The sequence below is a fragment of the Cervus elaphus genome, chromosome 18 (assembly GCF_910594005.1).
Source record: "Cervus elaphus chromosome 18, mCerEla1.1, whole genome shotgun sequence".
Lineage (NCBI taxonomy): Eukaryota > Metazoa > Chordata > Mammalia > Artiodactyla > Cervidae > Cervus > Cervus elaphus.
This window is the reverse complement of record NC_057832.1, coordinates 60,754,101-60,768,934: the sequence shown is the minus strand read 5'-3', so window position 1 is coordinate 60,768,934 and position 14,834 is coordinate 60,754,101. Positions and strand designations below refer to the sequence as shown.

The 14,834-nt window shown below is 35.4% G+C and overlaps 1 protein-coding gene across 4 annotated transcripts in view; it reads right to left on the bottom strand.

Annotated features, from left to right (window-relative positions):
• The window catches only part of TFEC (transcription factor EC), a 577,457-nt gene that overhangs the window by 58,554 nt on the left and 504,069 nt on the right, over positions 1-14,834 (bottom strand). For all 4 annotated transcript variants that reach the window (XM_043872397.1, XM_043872399.1, XM_043872400.1 and 1 more), the window contains one exon: positions 6,233-6,484. In XM_043872397.1, coding sequence (XP_043728332.1) covers positions 6,233-6,412 — 180 coding nt within the window. In that variant the 5' untranslated portion in view covers positions 6,413-6,484. The remainder of the gene's footprint in view (positions 1-6,232; positions 6,485-14,834) is intronic.

Here is a 14,834-nt window from a genome sequence, read left to right as displayed (position 1 = left end):
CTCTTCCAACAACACCAGAGAAGACTCTACACATCACCAGATGGTCAATACTGAAACAAAATTAAGAAATAGAATAAATAGAATAATCTATTATTAATAATCTGATACAATAACATATACATATTAACAGCAATAACTGAGGAGAAGTACAAAGAATACAAATTCTATTGAAGTTGCTTGCTATCAATTTAAAATAGGGTGTTACAAGATGGATTTGGAAAAGGCAGAGGAATCAGAGATCAAAATGCCAACATCTGTTGACTCATAGAAAAAGCAAGAGAATTGTAGAATAACATCTACTTCTGACTCATTGACTACGCTAAAGCCTTTGACTGTGTAGATCAAACAAACTGGAAAATTCTTAAACAGATGGGAATACCAGGCCACCTTACCTGCCTCCTGAGAAACCTGTATGCAGGTCAGGAAGCAACTGTTAAAACTGGACATGAAACAATGAACTGGTTCAAAATTGGGAAAGGAAAACGTCAAAGATGTATGTTATCACCGTGCTTATTTAACTTCAATGCAGAGTACATCACACAAAATGCCCAGCTGGATGAAGCACAAACAGGAATCAAGATTGCAGGGAGAAATACAATAACTTCAGATATGCAGATGACACCACCTTATGGCGGAAAGTGAAGAAGAACTAAAGAGCCTCTTGATGAAAGTGAAAGAGGAGAGTGAAAAAGCTGGCTTAAAACTCAACATTCAGAAAACAAAGATCATGGCATCCAGTTCCATCACTTCATGGCAAATAGATGGGGAAACAATGGAAACAGTGACAGACTTTATTTTCTTGGGGTCCAAAATCACTGCAGATGGTGATTGCAGCCATGAAATTAAAAGACACTTGCTCCTTGGAAGAAAAGTTATGACAAAGCTAGACAACATATTAAGAAGCAGAGACATTACTTTGCCAACAAAGGTCCATCTAGTCAAAGCTATGTTTTCTCCAGTGGTCATGTATGGATGTGAAAGTTGGACCATAAAGAAGACTGAGAGCCAAAGAATTGATGTTTTTGAACTGTGTTGCCGGAGAAGACTCTTGAGTCCGTTGGACTGCAAGGAGATCAAAACAGTCAATCGTAAAGGAAATCAGTCCTGAATACTCATTGGGAAGACTGATGCTGAAACTGAAGCTCCAATACTTTGGCAACCTGATGGGAAGAGCTGACTCATTAGAAAAGACCCTGATGCTGGGAAAGATTGAAGGCAGGAGGAGAAGGGGATGACAGAGGACAAGATGGTTGGATGACTCAATGGAAATGAGTTTGACCAAACTATGGGAGATGGTAAAGGACAGGGAAGCCTGGTGTGCTGCAGTCCGTGGGGTTGCAAAGAGTCAGACACACCTGAGAGACTGGACAATGGACAAATTTTGTGTAGAGTCTCATGGAAAACACTGCAGGTGGTGCTAGAGGTAAAGAGCCCATCTGCCAGTGCAGAAGACATAAGAGACAGGGGTTCAATCTGTGAACTGGGATGATCCCCTGGAGAAGGGTGTGGCAATAGCCTCCAGCATCTTACCTGAAGAATCCCACACCTGGTGCACTACAGTTGATTGTTGGAAGAGACTGAAGCAACTGAGCCCTGGAACACACAGGGAAAATCTTACACTAATTACACAAAAGAACTTGATAAAGAAGTCAAATCCATGGCTGATTCATGTCAATGTATGACAAAAACCACTACAATATTGTAATTAGCCTCCAACTAATAAAAATAAATGGAAAAAAAAAAAAAAGTCAAAGCATGTTGATTCCAAAAGGCAAAACAAAACAGAACAAAAAGATAGCGGGATAAGAAACAGAAATTGTTGAAGCTACCAAACAACCAGAAAGCAACTAATAACATTTTGTTGTAGGAAGCCCTTACAGCTTCCTAGGTGATGCAGTGATAAAACGTCTGTCTGCCAAGGCAGTAGATGCAAGAGACACAGGTTCGATCCCTGGGTCAGAAAGATCCCTTGGAGTAGAAAACTGCACTGCATTCCAGTATTCTTGCCTGGAAAATTCCATGGACAGAGGAACCTGGTGGGCTACAGTCCAGGAGGTTGCGAAGAGTCAGACATGACTGAGCACAAGCACACACAAGCCCTTACCTATCAGTAATCGTTTTAAATATAAACAGATTAAATTATCCAATTCAAAGACATAGTGTGAATGAGTGGATTTTTAAAAAAAGATTCAAGAACCACTGTCTCTGGGAGACTTACTTTCACTGTAAGATAGAGATTGAGAGTGAAGGGATGGAAAAAGACATTTCAAACAATGGTAACTAAAAGAAAGCAGGAATAGTTTACATTGATTACATCAGACAAAACAGACAAAACTAAAAATGGCCTAAAAAAAAAAAAAAAGAGAGAGAGAGACAAGGAAAGTCATAATATAAAAGTAAAGGGGTCAACACATCAAACTGATATAACAATTTATGAGTCCAACATAAGAACATATAAATATATAAAGCAACAACTAACAGAGCTAATAAGAAAAATAAACAACAATTATAAACAATAATGATTGAAGACTTTTTACCACTCTCAACAATGGATAGATTATCCACACAGAGAATCAATAAGGAAAGGGTAGATTTGAACAAATTCAAAGGATCATAAAGGGCAACACAGAACAACTATATTTTTCAAAAAACTGTGAAACCTAGAAGAAATGGAAAAATACTTAGAAGCATAAAACTTATTAAGATTGAATCAGGAAGAAGTAGAAAATCTGAATATACCAAGTACTAGCGGAGATTGAGTTAAATTAGTAATAAAAAAATCCCCCAATGAGAAAAACCCAGGACCAGATGACTTTTTCTGGTGAATTTTACCAAACATTTCAAGAAGAATTAACACCAATCCTTCTCAAAGTCTTCCCAAAAAATCAAAGAGGAGGGAACACTTTCAAACTGATTTTATGAGGCCAGCATTGTCCTGATACTAAAATCAGAAAATGAGATTACTAAAGAAGAAAGCTATAGGCCAATATCCCTGATGAATATAGATGCAAAAGTTCTCAATAAGATACTAGCAAACTAAACTCAGCGCATATTAAAAGCATAATTCGCCAGTGATCAATCTATGGAAAAGGGAAAAAAAATGTTTGCAAACCATACATCTGATAAGGAGTTAATAACCAAGACCTATAGAAAAGCTCCTACAACAACAATAAAAATGCAATTAAAAAAATGAGAGAAGGACCTGAATACATATTTCTCCAAAGAAAATAAACAAAAGGCCAACAGGTACATGAAAAGATGCTTAACGTCATTAGTTATTAGGGGAATGCAAATTCAAACCACAATAAGATATCACCTTATACCTATGAGAATAGCAATCACAAAAAGATAAAATAATAACGCTGACCAGGATGTGGAAAAAAGCTTACCCTTTTATGATATTGGTGAGACTGTAAATTGATACAGCTACTATAGAAAACAGTATTCAGGATCCTGAAAAAAATTAAAAATAGAACTACCATATGATACTAAAATTCCACTCCTGGGAATATACCCAAAGCTAATAAAAACAATACTTTGAAAAGATATCTGCGGCCCCATGTTCATAGTATTTACAAAACCAAGATGTGAAAGCAACCTGTGTCCACCCATCAGTGAATGGCTAAAGAAACTAAATATATAAATAAGAATGCTATTTAGGCATGAAAAAACAAGGAAATCTTATCACTGGCAACAACAAGAATAGGCCTTGAGGGCATTATGCCAAGTGAAATAAGTCAGACAGAGAAAGACAAATAGTGTGTGATATCACTTATATATGGATTATAAAAGAAAAAACAAAAAAACCTCATAGAAAAAGAGATCATACTTGTGGCTACCAGAAGTGGGGTGGGGGAATGTGGCATGGAATTGGAGAAAGGTGGTCACAAGATACAAACTAAAATTATAGGATAAATAACTACTAGGGATATAATGTACTACAATGCAACAACTATATTTAACAATGTTATAGGATATACAGGAAAGTTTTCAATCCTCTTTTTCTTTTATTGTGTCTACATGACAAGATGGATGTTAACTGAATCTATTGTGGTAATCATTTCACAATATACACAAATTAAATCATCATTCTATACGCCTCAAATGTATACAGTTATTATGTCAATTATTCCTCAATAAAATATAATTTAAAGTAATCATAAAAACGAAAGATCACAGAAGTTCCCTACAACCCACCCAGAAAAGGTGAGTATCAAAGGAACTCTTCAAGCTGTAGAAATGCTAGTAAGAGAGGTTAAGGATTGAGACCCCACAACTAGTAAGCAGTGGTTTTAACCTCATGCTGTCTGACTGTAAAGACTGCACACTTCCTGCTTTGTGACAAGGACTCCTAGAACTAATGAAAGAATATCAGCAAATGGCAAAAAAGTAGGATGCATCGTAGCTACTAAGGACAGCAAAACTGGAATTGATGGCAGTATGTGAAAATGTGTCCATGATAAATTAAATTTAAAAACACACACATTAAAACTATAACAGATGAAATAAAACTATGATTAACTGAACATTAATGACAGAAGAGCCTTTTAATACACAGTTAAAGAAAAATGGTTAAAAATTTAGAAAATGTTTATCTGCAGCCAGCGTGCATGCTGTCCCTAGACCATTGCACATATTGAAGTTTTCAACCCTTCCCAGCCATGCAAGTGGTTTTGACTGACACCACATAAAGGACCACTAAGATCAGGTAAACTTCTCTTATAATGTACAAGCTTATTATAAAATGAAAGCTGTGTTCCTAAGGAATAAAACTGCTTACTAAGAAAATTAACATATGTTACTCATCCTTTCTCATTTTTTAGAAAACATATTTCACAACACAGAGTACTAACCGCTATACTATCACAGCATCATATTTCAAAAGGTACATACTCCGATCATTTTCTGGGTTTTGCCTAGAATAGACAGACATATGCATAGCTTTTGGAATTTGTTTTTTCCTTTGTAAATCAACCTTCCACAAAAGAGAAAACTTTGAAAGAAGGTGGTTATAAGACAAATTGTATTGGGTGAGTTCTAATATTTACTGTACAGATGAACAGATGATTCTCATCTTATATATATTTTTATGATCTTCATAGAGTGAACAGAGAATCTAGTTCTACATGTTTTTTTGGAAAATTCTTTATATATTTGTCATGGAAAAGTTTAAGTAAATATACATGTAGAGATTTATATTCAGTTTTGGATTTTAACTAGTCCTGTTTTGTGAGTGCTTTATATTTTATTAAACAATCTACTAGATCCTTCCTCTTTTCACTTTTCTAGATTAACATAAAATTTGCAAAAGAAAATTTTCCTCTATCATTTGGAATTTAAATACTGAGATACTGAGTATTATTCTTTTGCACCTGGAGACTATAGACTTCCCTTAAAAGCAGTGACCTGAATTCAGTAAAAATCACCAGGAATGTAGATTGGGAGATTAAATCTAGGAGCAAATAGGATCATGGCTTCATCTAACTAATCAAATGGAAAAAAAGAAAAGAATAGAAAACTCAGTTATTGATGTAGATTTCCTACATTGAAATATTAAAGGAAGTCTTTTTCCCAGTTCTAGTTCTTTCCCACTTCTACTGATTTTTCAGGACTTTTTTAAGGTCCATTTACAAACAAGTCACAATAATTATTAACTCCACAAAGCTAGACACTCATTCATTTTATATCTTCAGCACCTCAAGTTTTCTCTTACTTAGTAAATGTAAAGCAAGTATTTGTTGAAAATAGAAAGGAATGAATAATCAATAATTAAAAATTCAGATATAATACTATAAAATATTAAGTGCAAGAAGACTATTAGTCTCATTCTGATAAACATTTCTAGAGTAAATTTTTAGTATTATTTAAATTCCACTTGTTTCATCTTAATGGGCACTTCAGAGAATGTAACTGTTGATAAATATTTTAACTAAAACTATCAGAAAACCAGTATAATTAAAGCTAAATATTCTTAACATAAATTACTGATAGAACATATTTTGACTCACATTGATACAAAACTGAAATGAAAAATTTTAAATGAATTGTTATATTTCATGCAAAACAATTATTATGGAAATAACTAATTATAAAAATTAATAAATTAAGACATCCTTTTTGTTAAATAAATTTGCATATAGAATGTTTACTATAAAAATATTGACTTCAATTTCTTAAAGTTTTTTTTTTTTCAAGAAACTATATATTTTCATAAGTCAGTCATTAGACATACATGCCATTCTGTATTGTCATCTTCTTTGCCAAGAGTCAGCAACTTGGTGAGTGGATTTCCAGTGAGACCAAGGTCACTCTTGGGAGACAGGTGTCCATGCTGCACCAGAAGTTCACTGCTTGGTGTTGGAGGATGTGACCGTTTAAAAGTCTGGTTGAGAATCTGGTGGTCAAGGGTCATGAAAGGTTTTACTTGCTGTTGCTGAACCTTCTGTAGCTGAGTCCTTGCAGGACTTTCCAAGTGTGCTGGGACCTACCAAATAGAACACAAACAAATGCAATGTGTAGCATCATCTGGTAAAGGAGTTCCACTTTTGACAACTGAATTATGACAGTAAACACTATAATGTCCAGTTTCTTTCTTATTTATGATCTACACATCTGTCATAATTTACATAAAATATTAATGGATTATAGTTTTAAGGAATAATTTAAACTTTACTAAAATACTTTAGTAAATAGTCAAGGGATTAGATCTGATATGCAGAGTGCCTGATGAACTATGGACGGACGTTCATGACACTGTACAGGAGGCAGGGATCAAGACCATCCCCAAGGAAAAGAAATGCAAAAAGGCAAAATGGTTGTCTGAGGAGGCCTTACAAATAGCTGTGAAGTGAAGAGAAGTGAAAAGATAGAAGAGAAGAGAAATAGAAGAGAAGTGAAAGGCAAAGGAGAAAAGGAAAGATATACTCATTTGAATGCAGAGTTCCAAAGAATAGCAAGGAGAGATAAGAAAGCCTTTCTCAACAATCAATGCAAAGAAATACAGGAAAACAATAGAATGGAAAAGTCTAGAGATCTCTTCAAGAAAGTAGAGATACCAAGGGAACATTTCAAGCAAAGATGGACTCAATAAAGGACAGAAATGGTATGGACCTAACAGAAGCAGAAGATATTAAGAAGAGGTGGCAAGAATACACAGAAGAACTGTACAAAAAAGATCTTCATGACCCAGATAATCATGCTGGTGTGATCACTCACCTAGAGCCAGACATCCTGGAATGTGAAGTCAAGTGGGCCTTAGGAAGCATCACTACAAACAAAGCTGGTGGAGGTGATGGAATTCCAGTTGAGCTATTTTAAATCCTAAAAGATGGTGCTGTGAAAATGCTGCACTCATTATGCCAGCAAATCTAGAAAGCTCCGCAGTGGCCACAGGACTGGAAAAGGTCAGTTTTCATTCCAATCCCAAAGAAAGGCAATGCCAAAGAATGTTCAAACTACCACACAATTGCACTTATCTCACATGCTAGCAAAGTAATGCTCAAAATTCTCCAAGCCAGGCTTCAGCAATACGTGAACCGTGAACTTCCCGATGTTCAAGCTGGATTTAGAAAAGGCAGAGGAACCAGAGATCAAATTGGCAACAACTGTTAGATCATCAAAAAAGCGAGAGAGTTCCAGAAAAACATCTACTTCTGTTTCATTGACTATGCCAAAGCCTTTGACTGTGTAGATCACCACAAACTGTGGAAAATTCTTCAAGAGATGGGAATACCAGACTACCTGACCTGCCTCCTGAGAAATCTGTATACAGGTCGAGAAGCAACAGTTAGAACTGGACATGGAACAACAGATTGGTTTCAAATTGGGAAAGGAGTATGTCAAGGCTACATATTGTCACTCTGTTTATTTAACTTATCTGCAGAGTACATACATCATGAAAAACGCTGGGCTGGATGAAGCACAAGCTGGAATCAATATTGCCAGGAGAAATATCAATAACCTCAGATATACAGATGACATAGCCCTTATGGCAGAAAGCGAAGAAGAACTAAAGAGCCTCTTGATGAAGATGAAACAGGAGAGTGAAAAAGTTGGCTTAAAGCTCAACAATCAAAAACAAAGGTCATGGCATCCAGTCCCATCACTTCATGGCAAAATAGATGGGGTAACAATGTAGACAGTGAGAGACTTTATTTTGGGGGGCTCCAAAATCTCTGCAGATGGTGACTGCAGCCATGAATTTAAAAGACATTTGTTCCTTGGAAGAAAAACTGTGACCAACCTAGACAGCATATTAAAAAATAGAGACATTACTTTACCAACAAAGGTTCATCTAGTCAAAGCTTTGGTTTTTCCAGTAGTTATATATGGATGTGAGAGTTGGACTATAAAGAAAGCTGAACACCGAAGAATTGATGCTTTTGAACTGTGGTGTTCAAGACTCTTGAGAAGACTCTTGAGAGTCCATTGGACTGCAAGTTCAAGCCAGTCCATCCTAAAGGAAATCAGTCCTGACTATACATTGGAAGGACTGATGCTGAAGCTGAAACTCCAATACTTTGGCCACCTGATGTGAAGAATTGACTCACTGGAAAAGACCCTGAGGCTAGGAAAGATTGAAGGCGGGAGGAGAAGGGGACAACAGAGGATGAGATCATTGGATGGCCTCACCGACTTGATGGACATGAGTCTGAGTCAACTCTGGGAGTTGGTGATGGACAGGGAGGCCTGGCGTGCTGCAGTCCCCGGGGTCGCAAAGAGTCGGACACGACTGAGTGACTGAGCTGAACTGAAAATACTTTAAATGTTAACCAACTGTTTAAGCATATCCCTTAAAGTAACATGCAACTGGTACCAAACCTGGAATAAATATATAGGCAGCAAAACTTCTTGAGGATCTGGTAAGAATGACTAAAATAATGAAAGGAATATACAGCTAATTCACTATTATTAGGGATTTTTATATAGTATATTTCTCCTAGATTCCTTTGTATTATATATAAATATTACATTAAATATAATTATAATTTTTTAAATTAAAAGTTTAAGAAATTATCCATGAAGGAACAGAGACTAGAAATAAATATACTAAATATTGTCTGATACTTTATGGGTGATGTAAACCTAGGTGATTTTTTTTTCAATTTTCTATATTTTCAATGTTTTGATACTGAGTTCATTTTCAGCTTTAAAAAATCTTAATTTTAAACCCTTCTGTATTCTCAGTTTATAATAGCAATACTTTATTAAAGTCATTATGAATTGACAGAAAAGCAATCAGAGAAAAATCTAAGTAGTGTCATGTGCCAACTAAGCAACTATCCAGTAATTTGAAATTCCTCTTTCAAAACATAAACTTAACATTTTGGGCATCTTCAGTCTAATTATCATAGTTAATGATATACCATTATTTGTATAAGGACAACTTTAAGTATTTTAAGCTTTCCCTTTAAAAGCCTCTGAAAATAGGATTGCCCAGCAGTCCCCGTTTATATTTACTATGCTGCAGTATGGCTTCTAATACATTTTCCTCAAGTGGCCTATATATAACCCTATTTAATATTTCCCTCATGTTAAACAATAGTAAAGATTGCTGTACAGTGCTTATTTTTCCTTTTATTTCAGTTATACAATCTACTCCTTAAATCCCTTAACATGCATTAGCTCAGATAAATAGCCTTTACAAAGGATTTTGCATTTAAATTAGCTGGTTTGGGTTACAATATTGTAGTAGTTACTTCAGTTTAATTCTGTTATGCTGACATTTTTAGCATTATTTTAATTGTACTACCATAAAATAATTTTTCAGTCATATAAAAAAGATTAAGATTGGTAATAAAGATTACACATATTACTAATTATATTGCTATGAGCTTTAAGTTGTAAAATAACATTTCATTAAAATGCCAGTGGTAATTTTTTAGAGTAGCTATTTAGATTATTCTACAGTTTTAAATTAATCCTTCTTAATCCACACACATCTACAAAACATACACTATAAATAGCATTTTCAGATTCAAAAATCTGATTGATTTTCATACAATGTAAATGAATGCTAAAGAACACTGTATATTTTTCTAAGAAAAGTATGTTAAATCAGAATATACAACTTTCATTAACTAATTTATTTTTTGCTGTTCATTCACTGATGCATCATTAGAGTACTTATTGCATTTTGTGTTACATCAGGAGTGTTACATCAGGAGTCCATGGGATGTCATAGTTGTGACCGTAGGGCTCTAGAAATTTACAATATACTTGGGCAATATTAATATCAACTACAGCAAAAATGATAATAATGATAAATATAAAAATATGAAACAAGTATCAAGCACTCTGCTAAGCATTTTGTACATATTTCATTTACTTCTTGTTACAATCTTAGGAGATAGATATCAATAGTATCTACATTACACCACATAAATGAAAACACTAGGACTTAGAGAGGTTAAATGGTATGGCTGTCATCGTTCCACTAGTAAGGGAAGGAATGGGAATACAGGTTCTGGCTTCCTAAGCACTACAGGATATTGGTTCCTGATTGAAATTACTGGAACACAAAGCAAAAAGCTCAGTGACGTATTGTTGTTGTCGTTGTTGTTGTTTACTTGCTAAGTCTGACTCTTTTGTGACCCCATGGACTGTAGCCTTCCAGGTTCCTCTGTCCATGGGATTTCCCAGACAAAAATACTGAAGTAGGTTGCCATTTCCTTCTGCAGGGGAATCTTCCAGGCCCAAGATTGAACCCATGTCTCCCACTTGGCAGGCAGATTCTTTACCACTGAGCCACCTGGGAGATAAACCAACATCAGAGTTTCAAAGTCTTCACCTATAAGGCCAGAGCAGTTGCAGATTGTGAATTGGTTCTTTAGATTATCAAAGAGATTAAGACCACCCAGATGTAAGGAAGTTTTGCTATTAAAAATAATAAATAAAACATATCTCTTGAACTCTGAATTATGTCTCAACATTATCTCTCTGGAATGCTGTTACTGAAAACTAAAAATAATGATCAGCTTAAGTTCAAGACTTTGTCTATGTGAAGAAATCTGTTTTATTTCATTTAAAAGGATTTATTTACTTATATTCTCCGTATTTTCCAAAACATTATAAATAGCTATGAGCTGTAAATGTGGTGTGGAGTAGGGAAAGGCAACCCACTCCAGTATTCTTGTCTGGAAAATTCTATCAAAAGCCCAAAGCATAAAATGAATCAGCTCAAGTGAAAGTCCAAACATAAAACTTTATACTGATCTGACTTGACCGTTAGATACCAGAGACCACACTTAGAGCAAGTGTAATTCAGTCATGAAGGGCATAATGTTGGCCAAGCACCATAACATCCACCACATTTATTCTTGATCAAAAGCCCGAAGCATAAAATGAATCAGCTCAAGTGAAAGTCCAAACATAAAACTTTATACTGATCTGACTTGACCGTTAGATACCAGAGACCACACTTAGAGCAAGTGTAATTCAGTCATGAAGGGCATAATGTTGGCCAAGCACCATAACATCCACCACATTTATTCTTGATCAAAAGCCCGAAGCATAAAATGAATCAGCTCAAGTGAAAGCCCAAACATAAAACTTTATACTGATCTGACTTGACCCTTAGATACCCATAGTCAATGTTTTCCAAACCAATTTATACAGCAGACTTCATATTTAAGCACACTAATCTAGCCAGGATCAGCTGGTTAGATCATAACCCAGTATCAATTACCTCAAACTAGGCTTTTGATCGGAGAAGGCAATGGTACCCCACTCTAGTACTCTTGCCTGGAAAATCCCATGGACGGAGGAGCCTGGTGGGCTGCAGTCCGTGGAGTTGCTAAGAGTCAGACACGACTGAGCGACTTCACTTTCACGTTTCACTTTCATGCATTGGAGAAGGAAATGGCTACCCACTCCAGTGTTCTTGCATGGAGAATCCCAGGGACGGGGGAACCTGGTGGGCTGCCGTCTATCGGGTGGCATAGAGTCAGACACGACTGAAGCGATTTAGCAGCAGCAGCAGCAGCAGCAGGCTTTTGATAGAAATTATGTTTTTTTTCCAGAAGTTCCATTATTTGGAGTTACAAAAATGAAACAGCTTAAAACATCCAATTTTTTTAATGTGTTTCAAATGTAAACTCTCACAATCTAATAAAGAGATGTAGATCTTTTTAAAAACTAGAAATGCATGTGTTGATATGCTATAAATATGCTTACATTCATTAATAAGATAACTAAGGGAATATACTTAATGGGTCAATTGAAGTATTTTTTTTTAAATTAGAAATACACCAATTCCTTCAAGTATAAGAGGCTAAAGAAGTTGGTCAAGAAGAGAAAAAAAAAATTATTCTGGTTGTAGAAAATACAATCACTGGAGAATCACAAATGCAAAATGTTTATGTGTTTATGTTTTTTTAAATTTCTATTCCTATTTTTAGACTAGAATAGATGCAGGAAAATTCTGATTATTGAAAGAATGATGGAAATCCATGAGCAAGCAGGCCAATACTACCGACAAAAAGTCAGATATTCTCTGACACAACAGAAGATGATGAAGAAAATCTGGTACCTGAGGCTTTTTTTAAATTCCAGAGTTTAGATCAGTCTTGGATGGTTTCCCCTATATAAGTCAGTAAATATTAAGTTAGAAATTAAAACTAACAAAGTGTTATGTGGCCCTATTTGTGTTTGTATTTAAAATCTCCTGGTAGGTAGTAGAGCTGTGGAGAAATACAGGCCAGGCAAGCAGTTCTGGCAAAAGGGCTCTCTCTGTTCCCGTGAGGAGGCATTCTTATTCTCACATAGTGGTTTTCAAATTATGCTTTTAAACACATGAATTATCCCAATTTACATTTCATTGTTCCACACTATAGCCTTTTGACTCAGTCCTCAGATGAATTCCAGATCCTATATAGTGAATAGCAACAGGAAGGGTATTTTGTGGGAGGAAATTTTAGAAACAATTGGGTGGGTAGCTGTACAAAAAACCAAAAACTGTGAAGGACTTCACCAACCCTGTGATTCTCTGTCTCTGATATTGTCCACTTGTATCATATATTCTTAACTATTGGGACAAATCATATAAGAACTTTTAAACATAATTCATATTTATGCAAATATATATGATAGCCTCTTTTAAAAGTTATATTTTATAGAGAAATCGTAAGATAATTATAAAAGCCATCAGCTAATTCTTTCAACATTCACTCAGCAAACATTTAATGAGAATGTGCTCTTTGTTAAAGCCAGTCCCAAGGGAAAATCATTCCTTTCCAGAAAGCAGGTCTGTGACCCATGCGTCACCATCCACCTGGAGACCACTTATCTTAACTGAGGGCACGGAACCTGGGAGATGAAACACCTTCTGGGTACTGGCCTTTGGAAATTCAAAACTAAAAAGTGGTGACAAACATCACACAAGCAATTGTCTCAATAACAAGGCATTTTATCATCATTAATTTGACTCGCAAAAAAAAAGAAAAGAACAATCAGGCAAGATTATCTGCAAAAACAGAAACAGAAACATACTCAGCAAGAAATATATTTATTTTATACATATTTACTATTTGGTCATAGTAAATAAAAACACATGTACTACCACCACACACACACACACACACACACAAGCATGTATATATATACATAAGAAAGCAAGACAGACAATCTCATTCACTACAACATGACGGTACTTATTTAATTTTGCTAATTTTGTACTAAGGTTGAATTTAATAAATGAAGTAAAAGCTTGGATTTCATAAGTGAGTAATAGGTAACTATTAATTATGTTCCCAGTAGCAGAGGTATATAAGAAGAAATCTATTTTGGGGAGCTTATGAATCTACTACCTCCTAGATACCTACTCATAAAAGCCACATGACATTTGTTAATATTCTGTAGCAAAGATTAATAACTCATTTCTTCAAATCTTACTTTCTGCACAGCAGTCTTTGGATATGATATACCCATAAATCTCATCTTGACTAAACCTAAAATTATACAGTCGAGCTTGTCTGATTGAGATATGACTACTGAACAAAGTAGGCTGGGTTCATCAAAAGTTTTACTTAGATTTCTGAATAGCTGTCAGCATATTTCAGCTGAACATTATATAATCCAAAGCTATTTAATGGATAATAATATAAAATGTGATTGTAACATATTCCTTCACTCCCAATCATTTGAATTTGGATAATTCCAATAGTGTGTCTTTAGAAGAGGCCCACACTTAAGAGACTTTAAAGAGGCATGAATATTATTAAGCAGAGTTTTCCTAATTCAATAGTATTCTAGCAGCAAAAAATGCTTGCACTCCACAAGCCCTCATATTTTTACGGTAAAGTATTAGTTTCCCTAACAACTCCTTCTAGCTCCATCTAACTTGCATTGATTTACTTTATGTTAGCATCTCAGGAAAATTACATTTTGTATCCCAGCTGGCGCTAGTGGTAAAGAATCCTCCTGCCAATGCAAGAGACATAAGAGACTCAGGTTCGATCCTTGAGTACAGAAGATCCCCCGGAGGAGGGAATGACAACCCACTTCAGTATTCTTGCCTGGAGGATACAAACGGACAGAGAGGACTGGCGAGCTAAGTCCGTAGGGTTGCAATGAGTTAGAAACGACCGAAGTGACTTAGTAGGCACACATGCATATATCTTTAAAAGAATTAGAACAAATGCCAGAAGTGACTGTGGTTTATCTGTTTTTTAAGAATACGTGTATTTAGAAATTAAGAGCAATAAGCATCAACTAAGAATCACATCAGACACTGACCACTTCCCACTGACTTCAAAATGACACAAAAGCACACACACACATTAAAGTCACCTGGCAATATCATCAAAAACTGAAACAAGTTAATGTGAAAAACGCAG